This window comes from Maylandia zebra, linkage group LG22 (assembly GCF_041146795.1).
Source record: "Maylandia zebra isolate NMK-2024a linkage group LG22, Mzebra_GT3a, whole genome shotgun sequence".
In the NCBI taxonomy this organism is placed as follows: Eukaryota; Metazoa; Chordata; class Actinopteri; order Cichliformes; family Cichlidae; genus Maylandia; species Maylandia zebra.
In genome coordinates, this window is record NC_135187.1 from 24,286,115 (window position 1) to 24,306,716 (window position 20,602).

General features: G+C 43.3%; 1 protein-coding gene across 2 annotated transcripts in view; it reads right to left on the reverse strand.

The window, feature by feature from the left end:
- csmd2 (CUB and Sushi multiple domains 2) overlaps positions 1-20,602 on the reverse strand; it is a 275,924-nt gene that overhangs the window by 44,583 nt on the left and 210,739 nt on the right. For both annotated transcript variants that reach the window (XM_023152492.3, XM_023152493.3), the window contains 5 exons: positions 19,933-20,121; positions 5,918-6,095; positions 4,530-4,675; positions 4,356-4,436; positions 3,720-3,833 (listed from right to left, as the gene is read on the reverse strand). In XM_023152492.3, coding sequence (XP_023008260.2) covers positions 3,720-3,833; positions 4,356-4,436; positions 4,530-4,675; positions 5,918-6,095; positions 19,933-20,121 — 708 coding nt within the window. The remainder of the gene's footprint in view (positions 1-3,719; positions 3,834-4,355; positions 4,437-4,529; positions 4,676-5,917; positions 6,096-19,932; positions 20,122-20,602) is intronic.

Consider the following 20,602-nt stretch of genomic DNA (forward strand, 5'->3'; position numbering starts at 1 on the left):
GCCACCGGTTGCTCCGATGGCAGCAAATACCCATCTGGATGACTGGCAACTGTTCTCTGAATTAAACAGCTAAAAAACTAAAGTTACTGTGTGTCAGTGTTTACATATTTATGATGGTAGGTTTTATTTCTCTGCCTGTATGACAGGTTTTTGGGAAGGTAGAGACAGATAGATCTGGGTATTGACAGACACCTGTGTGTTATAAAGTGTGTGGGAATGCACGGCGCTCTGTTTTCAAGCAGCCTCAGACAATGACAAAGAAAGTCTGGGGAACAAAGGCTACATGTGTTATGTAAGAACATAAGTCTGATGTTAGTGAGTCATGGGAGAGAAGTGAGTGTCGAGTGAGGGAGGAGGGGAATGCAGAGGATGAGAGAGGATGCTGGCGCCGAGGGGGCAAGGAACACTGCAGACCCGGCAGTGGTTCCAGGGCTGCACTCTTAGAAGACTGTCACAGAATGACAACATCCAACGCTGCGTAACCCAGACACCAGCTAGACCGGCGTGGAGGTGCATACAGTATACGTATACAGCGACTCGGTGTGTGTTTGTGTGCGGGGAGTGAGGGCTGCTAAATGTGCAGGGAGGGTTTTGCTTGTCAGAGCTAGAAGTGGTGATTTGATAGGTGCAGCTGCAGCCGGCATGTCCCCTGCATTTCAATGAGCTGTTGCTCTTCGTCTCTTCACTGCCCTCCAACTAAGTCTCTCCCTGTCTCCCTTTCTCGCCTTGCTTTTAAACTCTAGCCCCACTCTCACTTACTCACTACCCTTCTGCTCATTTAGCAATTTCTCCTCCATCTTTTCCAGGCCAGTTTTTGGCTTTTTCCAGCGTATCCAGAGTTATACTCAAACTGCTCTCTTCCTATCGGTTTATCTTTTGACCCTCTTCTCTCTCCCTCTCATTCGAGCATCGTCTTTTAACTTTTTCTCTGCTTTCAGCTCCCTAAAAAAAGCTAATAAAAGCTGGAGAAAAGGGGAGCAGGAGGTGGGTTGTCTGTTCTCAGTACATTAGTCAGCACAAAGGGAAACAAATTGTTGAAGGGAATTTTGCAACTGAACCTATATTAAAAGCCTAAAAAAATTACTGGATTTTATGCATTAGTTTGATTCAATTTTATTTATTTAGCGCCAAATCACAACAACAGTTGCCTCAAAGTACTTTATATTATAAGTTAAAGAGCCTACAACAACACAGAGAAAACTCCAACAATTAGATGACCCCTTTGAGCAATCACTTAGCGATGGTGGGAAGAAAAAAAATCCTGTTAACAAGAAGAACCCTTCAGCAGAACTAGATTTAGGGAGGGGCAACCATCTGCCAATGTTCCATGATTGTAAACACTGTAGGCTTATTCTTGCACATATAGAGGTGCAAATATCTGTCTGTGGGGTAAAAATGGGTGGCAAATAAATCCAGGGAACATACATACAAGGGACTGCCTTGTTCCTCTCGCTTTTTGACACTTTCGGTATTCTCCGTTCTGCCTCTCACTGGGTGTCCTAAGCACTTTCCACATCTCCATTATTAGCCTACACATAGTTCCTCTTCCCCTTTCATTACCCTCTTGCTTTCGTCTAATTCTTTTTTGTATCTCTCTCCTTTTTCACCTCATGCTGAGAGCTTTGCATATTTTTCCTATTTAGTACACTAAATTAGTTGCATTTATCAAACTTCGCCTAAACCTCCCTCTCGCCCACCACCTAACCCACAAACAGAACGGGACACACGAAGCATTCTTAAATGAGACACACATTTCCAATAAAGAAAGAAAGAAAATGAAAGATACGCTTTTATGATACTGTGAAGCACAAACCCCTTTATGCACCCAGACTCTCGCCCCGAGGAAAAGTAGCGTGCACAACGTGCAGCATTACGATGTTATAGCGCGTGCGGTGGGTGCTGCATTCCTCTGGGAGGACGATATCTCAGCATGTAGAGAGCGCCACAGCAGCCGCGCTCGGCCTCACGGGAGCCAAGCATCATCCGCCAAGATGGGAAATGGTACCAAGCTGATATCTGGCTGTCGCTCCCTGACTACAGGCAAAAAAGGGTACCCGCAGGAGCAAGAAAAGAGGCGAAGCTCCATGTTTGAGTCATCAGTCCATGATTAGAGCTAAGGGATACATAACACTGCTGAAAATAAACTCATACAGTCCCTCTTGGAGGATGAAGGCAGTGTTGACTTGTGCTACATATAAAACATTATGATTCATCAGACTCGAAAATGGTTCGATGCATCTTAAGATATATATTATGTAAACAAACCACATCACTGCATTTGGTGCTTAAACATTTTGTGTGTTCATATTCAGACTGGCCCTGTTGTTTCTGTGCTGGTGCACGTAGAATGTGTGTTTTTTACACCATGTGCTTGATGCTATTTGATCAGCTTAAATGTAGGAGAGGATAAAAATGGTACAGGCAGATAGGATTACTTTGGAATACTGTAAGTTATTTCTTTTGACAGTAAAGTGTCTTAACTATCACAAGAACTCATAACCAGTAGGACTTACCTATACCATATATAGTTCTGACATACTGTTTATTTCACAGCAGCAGAACCCATTTGTCTTCTTGGTGCTTTTTAGGCAAAATATACACTTAGTGGCAGTTACATGTTGCTAGAAGAGGTTAGACCCTATTTTTCTTGGTGCTTGAAACATTTCTCAGAGATTTTGGTACATGATACATGATAGCGTCACACAGTTAATGCAGATTTGTCAGCTGGACATTCATGATATGAATCTCCCCTCCCACCACATCCCAAAGGTGCTCTATTGGATCTGACTGAGATCTAGTGACTGTGGAGGCCACTTGAGTACACTGAACTCGATGTCATGTTAAAAAATCAGTGTAAGATTATTTGCCTTTTGTGGCATGGCATGTTATGATGCTAGAAGCAGCCAGAAGAGGTCATAAAAGGATGGACATAGTCAGCAACAGTACTGCGGTAGGCAGGGGCATTAAACAACTGCCATACAGAAGCCCAAATTGTCAAGAAAATGTTGCCAAAACGAATACACCTTCACCATCAAACTGAACTCTTAATACAACAGAGGATGGATCTGTGCTTTCGTGTTCTTTATGCTGTTTTCTGACCCCACTATCCAAACGTTGCAGCAGAGATCATGACTCATCAGACCAGTCAGTGATTTTTCCATGTTGTTATTATCAGCTCGAAACAGTCTGACCTCTGGTAAGGCATTTTCTCTAGTATATCAACAATTTCTGAAACAAATCCATGCCACATTCAAAATCTCTAAAATGACCGTTCATCCCCATTCTGAAGCTCGGATTGAATTTTTGCAGGTTGTCCTCACTATGTCTACATGCCTAAATGCAATGAAATGCTACCATGTGATCAAATATTTGTCCTAATGAGCAGTTAAACAGTAATACCTAATGAAGTGGCCAGTGAGTTTATATTTAGGCCATGAGGTAAAATCCCAGTAGACCAGCTGATCTCATTGGTGGCCCCTGATGACTCAACCTTATGAACATTGGCAAATTTGATGTAGGGCACACTAGTTAAGGTGCTTTAGCCTTCTGCAAGATCCTTCACAACCCATCACCATACTGTGTCCAACTCAGTGTTGTATACGTCACAAAAATCACCTCCCAACCCTTGTTTGATGTGTACAAGTGTGCTCAAAGCTAGGATATCCAGGGATATATCAATGGTACTCCAGGATGTTTTCAAGTTGTAAACAAACACTTACCATCACATGAGGGTGGAGGGCCCTCAAATTCCAAATGTGTACCTAGCCGACAGGTCAGGATGCTGTTTCCACTTAATTGGTATCCTGGGAGACATCGGTAGCGCACTATATCACCTGAAAACAGTGACGGACAAAGGAGAGCAACAGTCAAGGTCAAGGTCAGAAGCAGTAGCATTAACTGTTATGATACATGTAAAAAGTGCTCCTTATAAAGGATTCTATAACAATACAGAAGTTATCATCAGTCATGTGTTTCAGTGAAAACTGGGATGAATCTGTGGACACAAAAATCCCCATGGGATCCTACAGACACTATGTCAGTGTTGCTACGTTTATGCCTCTGAATAATAAAGGTCAAATAGCTACACAAATACAGAAACAGGAATTCATCTCTGTTGTCTTCAAAGGGAATGAGATCACCTGCCCTAGGTGATGCATTTGAGGTGTGTCTGAATGGACTGTGTATTCAGCGAACCTAGGCAATAAAAACAGCCAAAGTTAGAAGCTTCATGAATGCTTCAAAATGCTACGGTTCTGCAAATCTGCATGGGAACAACATTAAATACAAAAAGGCAGAAGTGTCAGTGCCATTGTGTTTAAGTGCATGGGTCTTATTGTGACAGCATTTCCACCTACCAATTTTAAATTCCTTGCTTGCCATCAGAATCTCAGCATTAGGAATGATGGAGGGAGGGAGGCAGTACTGTAGTCTGTAAGCTGTGAGTGCATCAAAGACATGAAAGGAGTTAAACAAAGAATGTATGTAAATCAAGAGCTAGAAACAAAGCTAGATCCACACCATGTACAAACCTTGATAGCTGATACGAAAGAGTCCACCCTTCTCTGTATTACTACGGAACCGTATCAGCACCTGATTAGATGTGCTGCTGGGTGGGTCGTTGGGCTCTCCATCAGTAAACACACCTAGTTTCCTGGCTGTTTCTTGTGGACCATCCCTAAAAATGGAGGAATGTTGCAAGTCAACCATAAATGCAAAAACAACAATACACTGGAAACACCAGTCTATGCTCCAGAGCTCACTTGTATAGGAGCCATAAAGAACCTTAAGGGTCTGTGATGCAAACAAACTACTAAGCCACATGCCAGATTATTGTCAAGCAGCTTCAGAAGAGTATAATCAAGCTGCTCACACTTCAACAAACCCAAAGAGATTACCCCTCACCTGTTTTGGATGATTATGTTAAAATAAGGTAGAATTTGAGATACAGTAAGCGTGGAGTGACAGGTCTCGACTGTGGTGCTCCTGCTAACAGCTATCCAAAGGGAGTGTCTCTGGAAGCTGTGGCCCAGCCTTGGCAGTCCCCTGGTGTGGGCATGGCCGATTAAGCCAGCTCCCAGATTCCTGCCACAACCATTCAGCTTAAAAACCATCTGTCTTTGGCTGTCAGACTGGGCATGGGAGATTACAAGCAGCTCTGGAAACGGCTGGCTAGGGACTTCTGCCTGACAGCACTCTAGCCAAGCCGCCATTAAGGGGCCCATTTCCTTGGCTCAGTAGTTCAGTGGATAGATACACAGCGGTGGTAGCTGGAAAATGGGGAACAAGATAGTCCCCCATCTTGGCTCTGTAGGAACTAGCTGGGAAAGATCAGCACAGCGGGGACCATTTAGAGATGAGAAACAATACGATAGAAAGTGGACATTTTGGCTCGCTTTAGCCATGTTGACTTAAATTATCGGTGGTCTAAAAAAGCCTCAAACAAATTTCTATGAGTAGCGCAAACAGTTAAACATAGATGTCACCAGAAAACCATGTGGATCTTTCATGTGGTCATGTTGCCAGGTTGGCTGGCAGTCAGACCTCCTGTCTCACTGAGAGCTGGGACCTTTGGAAGCTTTGGAGGATCAACTAGAACTGGCAAACATCGTGTATGCAAAAACCTGGCTTTGGTGCCACATATGGCAATTTTAACCATGTATTATGGAGGTGATGAAAGGAAGCTTTACCCACTGATGCTCAGTCAAGCACAAAGGCAAAAGTGTATTTAACACATCGTATTAAAAGACAAAAACAACAAATAATCAAAGATTAAAGAAAGCCTGATAACAAGTTCTTGAGAATTTTTTGAGACGATGGTGAAGTTTAATATTGCTTTCCTCAAAATAACAAACTGTCCGCATTGTCTCATTGAAACTATTTCTGCATATCTGGAGCCTGTTACGCTGTCATTTCTTACCAGACAGTAATGAAGTCGTGTGGCCCATGAACTTGAAGGAGGGAGAAGTTCAGTTTGATGCCAAATCCAGGAGCCACAGTAATCAGCCAGGAGCAGTCAGCTGAGCTTGGATACTCCTCAGGGTAACCCGGGGAAAAGATGGTCCCATTGTCTGATGTGATGTTCCCACCACAAGGCACTGAGAGAGGGCGGTGAAGACAGGGAAAGTGTATATTTTATATAGGCAGGACAGATACATTAGGGTTGATACATAATTCAGGCACAATCAGCGAAAAAAGAGTTTTTCATCCCTCTCTCCTCCTGCTTCTCTGCTCAGTGTCTCTTTCCCACTCTCCTTCACTTTTCGACTGGTGCCCAGGCGCTTGTCTGAGCTAAAGATTAGCCAGTAAAGCCTGTTAGTAAGTGGGGACTTGGATGGAGTGTTTTGCTAAGATAAGGCCTCAACCCTTTCCCATTGGGGCAGTAGAGAGGGAGTATGGAGATGAGGCGAGGGTTTTATGTGGACGAGGCTTTTGAGGTGTGTGTGTGTGTGTTTGTGTGTATATATGTACAGCAAGTGTAGAAGGGGTAGATATGTGTGAGTGTGCAAACTCTGAGTGACAGGAAAAGGTTACAAGTGCGTGTACACTGATCTGATCTGGCAACACTAGAACCCCACACGTCGATACATGCCTGATACCCTTGAGTAAAAAACAACAACAACAAAAGAAAAAAAACAACTGCACAATCACAAACAGTAAATCACACTCAACCACTATTCATTGCATCACATAAATGTCTTCATTTGCTTTGGAAATGAACAAATCCTTCACAGTCCCCAGGAATTTCTAACCACAGCCCAGCATTGCATAAAAATATATCTAGTCTAGCTTCCTGAAAAAAGCCATATTATTTCTGCCAGTAATTTTGTTGTTTTGATGTGTATTAAATCTACCAAGCCCAAAGAAGAAAACACAATCACGCAGCACTGCGCAATCTGAACACTCTCTATCTCGCTTACTCTTTTTTTAAAAGACTAAAACACCTAAAACACTTTTAAAACACCATTCACTTTCTGATCTAGTAATAATGAATTCCCGTTTAAACCTAGATTTCTATTGAAACATTTCCAGTTCTTCTTTAAATATCTTCTTAGGCTTTCATGTGCACAAACTTTAATCATTAACCACCTTATTCTGTATACGTCACTTCCTGCAACCTCTAGTTTGTATATGTATTAATCCTTTTCAGAACAGTTAAATTATATGCTTCCATGATTCCAGAAACTTAACAAAGTTCAAATGCATGAATTTAGCAGTTTCCATTAAGGCTGCAAGACATTACAACCATTTTTCCAACATGCTAGTTAGGAGCATTACCACTTGTGGCTGCACTTATTACGTTACTAGCAGAGGATCTCATTATGGTCACAGACCAGCCAGTAATTTTAAATGACTGTTATCTGCAAACACATCCCTGTAACTGGCCTCAAATTATGCCATCCATAGACATATTTTAAATATCCCTTCAAGGAGATCCGAACAATCGTGCTGGTGGGCAAATGGAAACCTCATATTCACTGTGGTGGGGCACAGAAATTTAGAGAGCGTAGTAATCGCAGTAGTGCAGGAATCAACCCAGAAGAGGTTTTCAGCTTGAGGACACACCCTTGCATGTTTTATCCTTGCGTTTGTCTTTCAGGTTATATGTTGTGGGCCGCGTGTTCACATTATAAAACTGCCAATTGTATTCCTGTAGCGGAGAGGCCCTTCTGCTGCTGCATCACCTGTTAAATGAGCTATCGATCAGGCCTATTGATTAAACCAAAGACACTCTATGGAGTTGCACCTCCGGTTGACGCATTGACTGTAAAGCTACTTAAGACTTGTGTGAAGAAGAGTATATGTTTGCTTGTGGAGTTGAACAGGCGTGAACAGAAGAGAAAAATTCAGTCGACTATCTCTTAAAAAACAGAAAACAGCAGCGTATTAGCGCCAAAACTTCACATGTTGGAACTCCTCATGTCAGTCTTAATACCAAATCAAACAAATTAATTGTGTCCAAATGAGTCTAAATGAAATCTTTTTAACTCCAAAAAGGTTAGTCCATCTAAAGCGAGGCCTTGGACATTATTAATTTATTACAACATTCACACATGTTAACCCACACAGATGAGAATTGACAGGATCCTTTACCAGCTAGAAAGCTGTTGGGTCATAATAATATAGAAGTTTAATCAATCAATCAATCAATCAATCAATCTTTATTTATAAAGCACTTTTCATACAGAAAAAATGTAGCACAAAGTGCTTTACATAGTTAAAAGCAGCCCACCCCACCCTCCAACTCACTCCCCACACTCTCAATACACATATATCCCCCCACCCCCACCCACACACACATACACACACGCGCACACTTAAAGAGTAAAAATTGGGCTGGGCTCGCATGAGCCAAGTGAGGAAACATTATAACAGAGAGCCGTCTGCACCGGGAGCCGGTCACAGACCGCAGCCTCCGGGCTGGGCACACAGCAGGAGGGAGGCCAAGGAGCCCCCCAACCAGGCTGAGAGGACCCCAGAGACCCAGCAGCCACGGTCAATAACAGCCCCGGTGCAGAGAGCGCCCTCCGAGGAAACACTGGAGATATGACGCAATACGATATATACAGGGTAAAATGATAAAATAAATAAGAACAGGATACAATATAAATATAAATATAAATAGAGTAAGAGGATTAAAAAATGAATAAGAATAAAATCAAGAAATATTAGGTAAATCCTAAATTAATAATAGAATAACAGGATAGAATAAATAAGCATAAAAAATAAATAAACGCTAAGTAAAAGCTAAATTAAAAAGGTGGGTCTTGAGCCTGTTCTTAAAAACATGTACGTTCTCTGCGGCCCTGAGCTCCTCCGGCAGGCTGTTCCACAGACGAGGACCATACCACTGAAAAGCTGCCTCTCCGTGAGTATGTGTCCTGACTTTAGGGACAATCAAAAGGCCAGTACCAGAGGACCTCAGGGTCCGCGAGGGTTCGTATGGTAAAAGCAGATCTGAGAGATAAGAAGGCCCAAGACCATTAAGACATTTAAAAACCAATAAAAGAACTTTAAAATCGATCCTGAAACACACGGGGAGCCAGTGCAGCGATTCTAAAACCGGTGTAATGTGGGCCCGCCCTCTGGTCTTCGTCAGCACACGAGCTGCCGAGTTTTGCAAGAGTTGTAAAGTTGAAATATTCTTCTTAGGAAGACCAGAGAGCAGGGCATTACAGTAATCAATGCGACTGGTAATAAAAGCATGCATCAGCATCTCCGTGTTGGCCCGAGAGAGAATAGGGCGGACTCTGGCTATATTTTTTAGATGATAAAATCCAATTTTGGTTACATGTTTAACATGTGGGATAAAACCAAGCTCAGAGTCAAAAATAACACCCAGGTTTTTCACTTGTAGCGAAGGACATAGTGAAAATGCCTCTAATTTAGACAAGAGTTTCTCTCTCTGAGCCTCAGGACCGACAATTAAAACTTCAGTTTTGTCCTGGTTAAGCTGTAAAACGTTTTCTGCCATCCAAGATCTTATATCCAAGATACAGTTAAAAAGGGCATCCATTGGTCTGGTGTCATCAGGAGACACGGAGATGTACAGCTGCGTGTCATCAGCGTAACTGTGGAAGTTCACTCCATGCCTCCTGATGACACTGCCGAGAGGCAACATATACAAATTAAAAAGTACAGGGCCTAGAACCGACCCTTGATGGCACACCACATGTCATTTCATGGATCTTAGAGGAGCATGTATCCATACTCACCATAAAAGATCTGTCAGAGAGATAGGAAGTGAACCAGTTGTGTACAGCACCAGAGAGGCCCACCATGTGTTTTAGTCTGTTTAAAAGAATAGCGTGGTCTACTGTATCAAAGGCTGCGCTTAGATCCAGTAGCACCAGGACTGAGAGCTTTTGGGCGTCCCAGTTACATCTAAGATCATTTAAAACCTTTAGGAGAGCCGTCTCTGTGCTGTGGTTCACCCTAAATCCAGACTGGAATATCTCCAGGATCTGTCTATCATTGAGAAAATCAGTAATCTGAGTAAAAACAAGTTTTTCTAAGACTTTACTTAAAAATGGTAAGTTGGATACAGGTCTGTAGTTATTAAAATCATTACAATCCAAATTGCTCTTCTTCAGAAGGGGCCTCACCACCGCCGTTTTAAAGGCAGCAGGGAAGACACCCAACTGAAGAGAGCAATTCATCATGTATAAAAGCTCAGCCTCAAAAAATCCATAAAGTGTTTTAAAGAGTGAAGAAGGGATTGGATCTAAAAGACATGTGGTGGGTCTCACTGTGGAGAAAACCTTCTGAAAGTTCTCAGCATTAACCAGGACAAAGCTGTCCAGTGTCTCCTCAGGTACAATCGAGCCCTCAGATGTGTTTACAATCATATCGCGATTAGATAAAATATCAGATCTGATGGCGCTGATTTTTCCCCTGAAGTGGTCTGCAAACTGCTCACAGAGCGAGTCTGTGGGGGTTCTTTTGGAGCTTTTAAAATCAGGGTTAAATAAATGATCTATGGTGGAAAAGAGGACCTTGGGATTATTTTTGTTATTACTGATTATTTTGGCGAAGTATGAATTTCTTGACTTCCTTAATGTATTATTGTACATTTTAAGTTGCTCGGAAAATATTTGATGGTTGATATTATTTTTATTTTTCCTCCATCTCCTTTCTGCTGCCCTGCAATTTCTTTTGAGTTTTTTGTTTAAAGCATTATTATAGCACTTAGTCTGCTGAGAGACAAATTTGAAAATGCCTAAAGTCACTTATTGAGGCAATGGTTCGACCTGGCCTTGTGTATCTCAACAGACCTCCAGTTATTTTTTTAATATGTTCATTTAAGAAAAAGGTCTGTTAATTGCAGCAGTAATAGATTCACAAGGTGTGCAAAGGAGCCAGCCTCAGAATAACGTGTCCCTGCATGCATTTAAGGGTATGTGTGTGTATACATGTTTATGTATATGTGTGTATATGTGCATGAGCATCTATTTCTTTAAATATGGATATGTTTTGGCATGTTACTGGGGTTATGGAACCAAATATATATGTAGCAAAATGTAGAATTTAAGGTAGGAGGGGAGAAGTTTGTGCTTTTTCCTACTGTTTATTTCCCCTCCTAACTACAGTTTTATCAGTGAGGCCAGGGTGAGCAGGGGAGGGGGGGGGGGGGTTGCTGTCTTATTTAATGAATCATTTCAATGTAAGCAGCTATCTCCTGGAAGTTTCCAGTCTTTTGAATATGTGGCTCTACAGCTGAAGGCCCCAACCAAAGTTGTGTTTCTTAATGTTTACAGGCCTCCCAAATACTGCACAGACTTTTTTAGTGACCTCAGTGAACTGCTGTCTGTGATCTGTGTTGATTTCGACTGTGTAATTATTGTTGGGGATTTTAACATCCATGTGGACAACCCTCAGGACAAAGGGACTAAAGACCTGAGTAACACTCTGGGCAACTTTGGGCTGACTCAGTATGTAACAGAGGCCACACATAATAGAGGACACACTCTTGACCTACTGATCTCCAAGGGCCTGAGCATTTCAAAGGTTACTGTGTCTGATGTGGGCGTGTCTGATCATTACTGCGTTTTCTTTGAAAGTAAAATTTCAGGCCACACAAATATATCAACAACAGTGATCACAAAACGGTGTATAACTGAATACAGTAGTGTGATCTTTAACCAGGTCTTCCCATTAACACCTGACCTGTCCAGAGGTTCAATCAATGAGCTCGTCAATAGCTTCAATGCTAACATGTTAAATGTAATGGACACTATTGCTCCCATTAAGGCGAAGGTTATCTCTGGAAGGAAAAAGTCTCCATGGAGAAACTCCACACTGGTGAAAAATGAAAAAAGAGAGTGTAGGAAAGCTGAGCGCAGATGGAGAAAAACAAACCTCCAGGTTCATTATGAAATCTATAAAGAGAAACTTCACAATTATAATTTACAACTGAGGAATGCAAGGAGGTCCTACTTCTCTGACATCATCACCAAAAACAGTCATAATGCTCAGGTCTTATTTCCTACAGTTGACAGGCTAACAAACCCTCCTGTGTCAGTGGCAGCTGAACTTCATTCAACCATGGCCTGCAATGACTTTGCCAAATTCTTCACAGAAAAAATCCAAAAGATTAGACAAGCAATTGGTACATCAACAGCAGATTCAGGATATATACTGTGTCCACCGAAAAACTGTTTAAACACCATCAAACAGTTTCACCCTATTAACAGCAAAGTCCTGGAGGACATCTTAGGTCAACTGAACTCCTCCTGCTGTTTAGATGTCCTGCCAACACGTTTTTTCAAAAAGGTCTCAAAGACTTTGGAGTCAGACCTGTTACAGATCGTCAACTTTTCTTTAATGTCAGGTGTGTTTCCAGAACCACTAAAAACTGCTGTAATTAAACCTATACTGAAAAAGGACAATCTTGACAAGACACAAATGAACAACTACAGGCCGATCTCAAATCTCCCATTTTTAAGTAAGACCATTGAAAAAGCAGATTCTCAACAGCTCAATTACTTCTTAAAACAGAATAACTGCTACGATGCCTTCCAGTCAGGTTTTAGACAGAACCACAGCACTGAAACTGCTCTGACTATAGTGTTTAATGACATATGTCTGAATACAGACAGTGGAAAAAATGTCAGTCTTAGTTTTACTGGATCTCAGTGCAGCATTTGATACAGTTGACCACAACATATTACTCAAATGACTGGAGAACTGGGCAGGTCTTTCAGGAACTGTACTAAACTGGTTCAAAACATACTTAGAAAACAGGAAATACTTTGTATCAATAGGTAACTTCACATCTGAGCAGACAAGTATCACATGTGGAGTTCCCCAAGGTTCCATCTTGGGACCCCTTCTGTTTAACATTTACATGCTCCCACTGGCACAGATTATAAAGAACAACAAAATAAACTATCACAGCTATGCAGATGACACACAAATATATATCACAATGTCACCAGGAGACCAAGGCCCTGTACAGGCTCTTGGTAAATGCATTGAGGAAATTAATGACTGGCTGTGCCACAATTTTCTCCAGCTAAACAAAAACAAAACTGAAGTAATAGTCTTTGGTGCCAAAGAAAAACGATTACAGGTCACCAGAGAACTTCAATCTATACACCTAAAAACCACAAACCAGGCGAGAAATTTGGGTGTAGTGATGGATGCAGACCTAAACTTAGAAAAACACATTAAGACAATAACAAAATCAGCTTAGTATCACCTTAAGAATATATCAAGGATAAAAGATCTGATGTCTCAACAGGACCTGGAAAAACTAGTCCATGCATTCATCTTTAGCAGGCTTGATTACTGTAACGGCATCTTTACAGGTCTACCTAAAAAATCTGTAAAGGACTCTGCTGCTCGAGTCCTCACTAAGACCAGAAAAGTGGACCACATCAGTCCAGCTCTGAGGTCTTTACACTGGCTGCCTGTCCGTCAGAGGATAGACTTTAAAGTTCTGATGCTGGCCTATAAAGCTCTGAATGGTTTAGGACCAAAATACATCAGTGACCTCCTGACCCAGTATGAACCTTCCAGATCCCTCAGGTCATCTGGATCCGTTTTTTTATCAGTTCCCAGAGTCAGAACCCGACACGCAGAAGCTGCATTCAACTTTTATGCTCCATATATCTGGAACAAACTCCCAGAAAGCCTCAGATCAGCTGAAACACTCAGTTTATTTAAATCCAGGTTGAAGACTCACCTGTTCTCAGCTGCATTTGAATAAAACACCAAATCCACACTTTTAAGCTTAAATTTCAAAACTTAAATTTTAACTACTGATTTTATCTATTGTTCTGATTTTATCTACTGTTTTTTTGTTTGTTTGTTCTTTAATCAATTTTAAATCATGCTTTTTATTTGTTTTTGTTTTTAATGTCTCTGTAAAGCACTTTGAATCACCTTGTCACGGTCCTGGGTCTTATGACCCAGTGTTTTGAGTTTCAGTTCTTTTGATGTTCATAGTGTATGTTTAAGCTTATCAGGTTTCCTAAGTTTATTTGTTATCAAGTTTGTATTATTATGCCTAAGTGTTTCTAGTTATTATTTCCCCCTCGTGTTTCCAACCATGTTAAATCTCCCCTGCTCTTCATGCGTTTCATGTCTGTGTCTTACGTTGTCAAGTTCGGGTTGTCATGTCTATGTCTCATTATGTTTCCTGTTTTATTGTGAAGAGGTCTGGTGTTCTGTGTTCATCATGTTCAGTTTTACTCTCCCACTGTGACGTCATTATGTTCATGTGTGCCAGCTGTTTCCTCATGTGTCTCCACTTCCCCTAATCACCTCCTGTGTATTTAAGTCCTCTGTTTTCAGTGTGTGATTGTCAGGTCGTCTGTTGTCCATGCCATGTTTCCAAGTTTCTTGCCTAGGTTTTTCTTATTGCTTGTTTAGATTCCCCAGTTTAGGTTTGTGTTAATTTTGCTTCAGTTTGCCTTGCCCTTTGTTTGTACCTCTTCTACTAGCCTTATTAAACGGCTCGCCTTTTGTTAACATTTCAAGTTCTGTTCCCTGTTCCTTGGCGTCTGCGTTTTGGGTCCTTTTTCAATTCATACAGTCTGCCCTCGCCAGACTGTGACAGAACGACCTGACCAGAATGGACCCAGCAGACATCTTTGAGGATTTTTGGGAGTTCAGCACTCGTGTGACCATTCTCCATGGACAGTGGAAAATCTATTCTGCGTGCAGACAGGAGAGTGAGAAGGAGTCAGAGTTCAGCTGTACCGGATTCTGTCTGCATACCCGGCTTACATGGAGGGATTGTCGGAGGATTTGCACGGCTTCATCCGCACCGTGTTGCCAAAGCAGCCCCCCAGCATGCAGACTGAATTACTCCAGCCCCTCTGTGACGCAGCCCTCCCTATGCCAGCTATAGGAGCTAAAGTTGGCGTGTTGAGTCTCCCGCCTGTCTCCATGTCCATGTCGCCACTGCAGCAGACAAGTGCTGCGTTTTCCTCACCTCAACCGGTGGCTGCTTCCAGCGCTACATTCATCTCAGCCGTAGCGGCGCCGGCCTCCACGACCACGGCTTCCAGGAGGAGGCGGCGTCCAGGTCGTCACCACGGCTCACAGCAACATGAGGTGGGTGATTGTATTCTGAATCCACGCGTTTTTTCTAAGGACAATATTGGAACAAACACTGCCTTAAAGGTTCATGGGCATGTTTATGAAATGACTAAGACTGAAAAATCACCAGCCAAGTCTTCCACGGAATATCTTATCCCTCTGCACAATTACCTAGCATCCCAGTGTATTGATCATGCTATGAACTTTGCTTCCAAGAAGCCAAATTATAAGACTGTTTGCACTGGAAGTGCTAGCCATGAGGCTCAGCTAAGCTACTGTGGGACCGAGATCCAGGCCAGGTTGGAGCCAGGGGCTAAGTTGGAGTTTGTGCAGCCTTTTCCTGTGTCTGCTGGAGGGCCCGAGGAGCCCGTCCAGCCTCACGCCTCGTCAGCTGGCGGGCCCGAGGAGCCCGTCCAGCCTCACGCCTCGTCAGCTGGCGGGCCCGAGGAGCCCGTCCAGCCTCACGCCTCGTCAGCTGGCGGGCCCGAGGAGCCCGTCCAGCCTCACGCCTCGTCAGCTGGCGGGCCCGAGGAGCCCGTCCAGCCTCACGCCTCGTCAGCTGGCGGGCCCGAGGAGCCCGTCCAGCCTCACGCCTCGTCAGCTGGCGGGCCCGAGGAGCCCGTCCAGCCTCACGCCTCGTCAGCTGGCGGGCCCGAGGAGCCCGTTCAGCCTCATGCTTCGTCAGCTGGAGGGCCTGAGGAGCCTGTCTGGCCACCTTCTGCTTCACCACCTGTGGCTGCAGCGCCACCTCCTGCGGCTCCCGTGCCGCCGCCTGCAGGACCACCACCTGCTGCGCTACTGCTTGCTGCTTCTACGCCTCAGCCTGAGGACGACGCCTCACCTGGTTCTGCCACACCTCAGTCTGAGAACTCATACGAACTCATTTCACCCACTATAGACTGTGTGTTGCTGCAACTTGAAAAGCAACCTGCCTCGTCAGCTGGAGGGCCCGAGGAGCCCGTCCAGCCTCATGCCTCGTCAGCTGGAGGGTCCGAGGGGACCGTTCAGCCGCCACCTGCGGCCGCCTCGTCGTCACCTGGTCCAGCTTCGTCAGAGTCTTCAGCCTCGTCTGGTCCAGCTTCGTCAGGGCCTTCAGCCTCGTCTGGTCCAGCTTCGTCAGGGCCTTCAGCCTCGTCTGGTCCAGCTTCGTCAGGGCCTTCAGCCTCGTCTGGTCCAGCTTCGTCAGGGCCTTCAGCCTCGTCTGGTCCAGCTTCGTCAGGGCCTTCAGCCTCGTCTGGTCCAGCTTCGTCAGGGCCTTCAGCCTCTGCTTCTGCCTCGCCTGGTCCTGTTGCGCCAGCTGGAGGTTCAGCCAAGCCAGTCCAGCATCCCTCCACGCCATCGCCTGCAGCGCCATTATCTGGTCCTGCCTCGCCTGGTCCTGCCACGACCCAGCCAGTGGTCGACGCCACGCCTCTGCTCGTCTCGCCCGCCACGACCCAGCCTGTGGTCGACGCCACGCCTCTGCTCGTCCCGCCAGCCAAGCCACCCGAGGGGTCACGTCCACGTCCACACTACCGCCGGCCGCCAGCCAAGCCACCCGACGGGTCTTGTCCACATCCACACTGCCGCCGGCCACGGGCCAAGCCACCCGAGTGTGGCCAGCCATGCTTGCTTCGCCACTGCCACCTTCCACATGGCCGGCCCCCTGAACCTTTGGACTATGGACTCCTGTGCCGTCGCCCTCCGGGTCGGCCCCCTGAGGAGTTATGAACTGTTCCCTGTACTCCTGTGCTTTTGATGGACGTTTTGTTTTTGTGGCTTTGTTCCAGGCCCTCCGTCCTGGACCCCCGCCGCCCGCCCTTGGTGGGTTGTTTTTGTTTTTGTTTTTCATGGTTTCGGGCGTCTGGAATCCGCCCTTGAAGGGGGGGCTCTGTCACGGTCCTGGGTCTTATGACCCAGTGTTTTGAGTTTCAGTTCTTTTGATGTTCATAGTGTATGTTTAAGCTTATCAGGTTTCCTAAGTTTATTTGTTATCAAGTTTGTATTATTATGCCTAAGTGTTTCTAGTTATTATTTTCCCCTCGTGTTTCCAACCATGTTAAATCTCCCCTGCTCTTCATGCGTTTCATGTCTGTGTCTTACGTTGTCAAGTTCGGGTTGTCATGTCTATGTCTCATTATGTTTCCTGTTTTATTGTGAAGAGGTCTGGTGTTCTGTGTTCATCATGTTCAGTTTTACTCTCCCACTGTGACGTCATTATGTTCATGTGTGCCAGCTGTTTCCTCATGTGTCTCCACTTCCCCTAATCACCTCCTGTGTATTTAAGTCCTCTGTTTTCAGTGTGTGATTGTCAGGTCGTCTGTTGTCCACGCCATGTTTCCCATGCCATGCTTCCAAGTTTCTTGCCTAGGTTTTTCTTATTGCTTGTTTAGATTCCCCAGTTTAGGTTTGTGTTAATTTTGCTTCAGTTTGCCTTGCCCTTTGTTTGTACCTCTTCTACTAGCCTTATTAAACGGCTCGCCTTTTGTTAACATTTCAAGTTCTGTTCCCTGTTCCTTGGCGTCTGCGTTTTGGGTCCTTTTTCAATTCATACAGTCTGCCCTCGCCAGACTGACACACCTTGTTGTTGAATTGTGCTATATAAATAAACTTGCCTTGCCTATTGAATAAATTTAATAGGATTATTGTTTTATATTTTTCTGTCATTTTCGCACTATTGTAACATGTTCATAATAAAACCTTATTTATATTTATATTTATTCTATATCCATCTACATGTGTGGGTTAATAAGTGTCAAACTACTGGTCAGTTATAAATAAGACCAGAATAAGCTATATTTAATCTAGAGTAACTTGTTGCCTAGTAGCAATAGCAGCCTTGTGTTTGATCTTATTTCAGTGCTATTTGCTATTAATGAAGAATGGGTAGTTATGGAACAGTTATAGAAACTGAAATAAAGGATTACTAAGTGCTTTATGGTTATAATAACGATCTAGTGTGGTACTAATAGAGATGCTAATAACAGAAGTCCTTTTTTCTATTTTGCAGACTTAATTTTTTTCATAGACAAAAGGGTTAAACTGAAAAAGGTGTTTTTCTCAAGTATTTGATATACATATATCATTTTAATAGAATTTATTTTATTTATTGTAACCATATAAAAATAAAAAAACAATCTAAATAAAAAGTACAAAGAGACCAAACAAGAGCACAAATATCTAGTTAATATCTAGTTCTGAGACATGATAATAATGCAAAATGGGCTAGTGCAGGCAAAATAACAAAAAGAAGTCAAATTTAAATAGTAACATTTATACCCATTGAGAAGAGTATTTTTTACGTGTTATTAATTTTCAATATGCTATGCCTCTACTGCCACGCATACCGAGCTAACCTTCAGCATGGACGGGAGAAAGAACAGAGTTATGGACATAAATCAGAATTGGATTTGCTCTATGCGCTCCCTGAAGACGAGTCTGGTAGTCTGGGGGTTTCAGGACTGAGTGATTCGTCCTGGATTGATTCTGCATCTGATGGGTTTTCATCTGACAGTTATCCAGAGTCTGCACGACAAGTATGCACTACACAAGTATGCTATAAATAGCCTGCAATTATTGAAGTGGTTATAAAACATGGGCTTCTCTTCGCTCACTCGTGTGTTTGTTCAACAAATTCAACAAGAGCAGAACACGCGCACGGTCAAAGACACACGGAAACCACAATCTGCATGTTTGCGCACAACCCTGAGACGGAAAAGCTTATTGCTCTATTATTTTATTGTCACTTTATGTGAAGCAAACAGGGACTACGGGAAGCATTCCTTATCAAACCCTGTGTTTTAGAATGACCTGTCTGCAGCTTTAATAGCTGAACTCTTGCTGTTTTAGCATTAAACCGAATGTTATTTGGGCATTAGTGTGGTTCAGTTCACAGGTGCATTTATGCCATTAAACAGAGGTATCTCTAACCTCTTCATCAGACCACAAACCAGGCCACAGCATCAGGGCAAAAGTGAAATACGGCAACAGTCAGGACTTATTCAAACACATATCTTCACATACAAGCATATGCCCACTTTGAGTACACATGAATACACAAAATACTGAGTGCATGGATGCATACAGATTACTACATATATGCATTTTAATGGGTAGTATTCATTAGTGAAAATACTGCATTAAGCCAGAATGAAATGAAGCATATTAAATGCTTTATCTATCAGTATTACAAAAATAAACAGTTCATTTATACTAAGTACTGATATCATAGGACAATGCAATAGTATTTGAATAATAACAATACTAATTCTTCCCATTAACATAATTAGAATAAGAATTCTATTATACTACAAGAAGCATATCGCGCACACATGCAAGTATAATTTTCTTTCAGGTCCCTGGAAATAATCTTTCAGCTTCAAACTGGACGTGACTCATGAAAAAGCCCACATACAAGAAAATAGCACGAGTGCGAGAATAAACTCTATCTCCCGTTCCCGGTGCCTTTTCACTCGGTTGCTCCTCCTTTCACTCCCATTTATCTCCCTGCTCGCCCATTCAAAGTTCCAGTGTCACGGCCATCACCTCTCTCCGTAATTTTGCTGGCCTTATTGAATAATCGACGCAAGAATGTGGGTCAAGGACGAGGCGAAAGAACAGCATCCATTACTTTTCCTTTCAATAGAGCCTCTCTTTTATTCATCTTTTATTTGTCTCCGCTTCTCTTTAGCGCGGTATTGATTTTTCGCTGAGGAGTGCTTTGCTTCATTAATAGGGGATAATAATTCAGTTTAATTACATTATTCATAATAGATAATTATTATCTCCATGGCCACACTTTGCTCTAATGATGTAATAGTTCAATACGTTACAGTTTTAAAAGCAAGTTATCTTTTTATTCGTTTAGTTCTGCGCACAGCTGTCCTCTTGTTTGCTCGCATCACTTACCTTCACAGCGAGGGAAAGGGTGATCCCAGTTGCGGGTGGTGCCGTGCTCACAGGTGAGGATGGAATGTCCCGTCAGCTGATACCCGGGCAGACACTCGAAGGAAATAGACTGGCCCACGTTGTAGCCAGCACCCACCACCACCCCGTAGCGAAAAGGCTCTGGATCTGGGCACTCCTGTAGCTCATAAGCTAAGGGAAAAAGAAGAGAAATTTGCGATTAAAGCTAGATACATTCATACAGCTATGAAACTTAAACAGAGAATCATATTATTTTCACATCAACAAAGTCGATCAGGAAAGTACGTTTCCTAAAGGCTCACTGTTCTGATGATTGCTGTGGTTGTGAACGCTACCCGCATGGATGTTCAAATAGTTTTTCTCTTACTGTCTGAAGTTAGCTAACAGTAGCTTTCAAACCACTAAAGACTTGCCTTAATGTGTGAATACTCAGCTTCCAGACAACAACACTGTTATAGCGGAGGATCCTCTATTTTTATTTCCCACTTTCAATTCCCCTTCATCATGTGTCTGTTGTTCCTTAGGCACAACCTCCCACTCACTCCTCCTCATCCCCCTCCGCCTTCTTAGACAGGAGTTTTCAGAGGAGGGAAAAAAAAATGCCTAAGGCAGGTTTGACTTGTACCAGAGGAGTATGATGCAGTCATCAGAG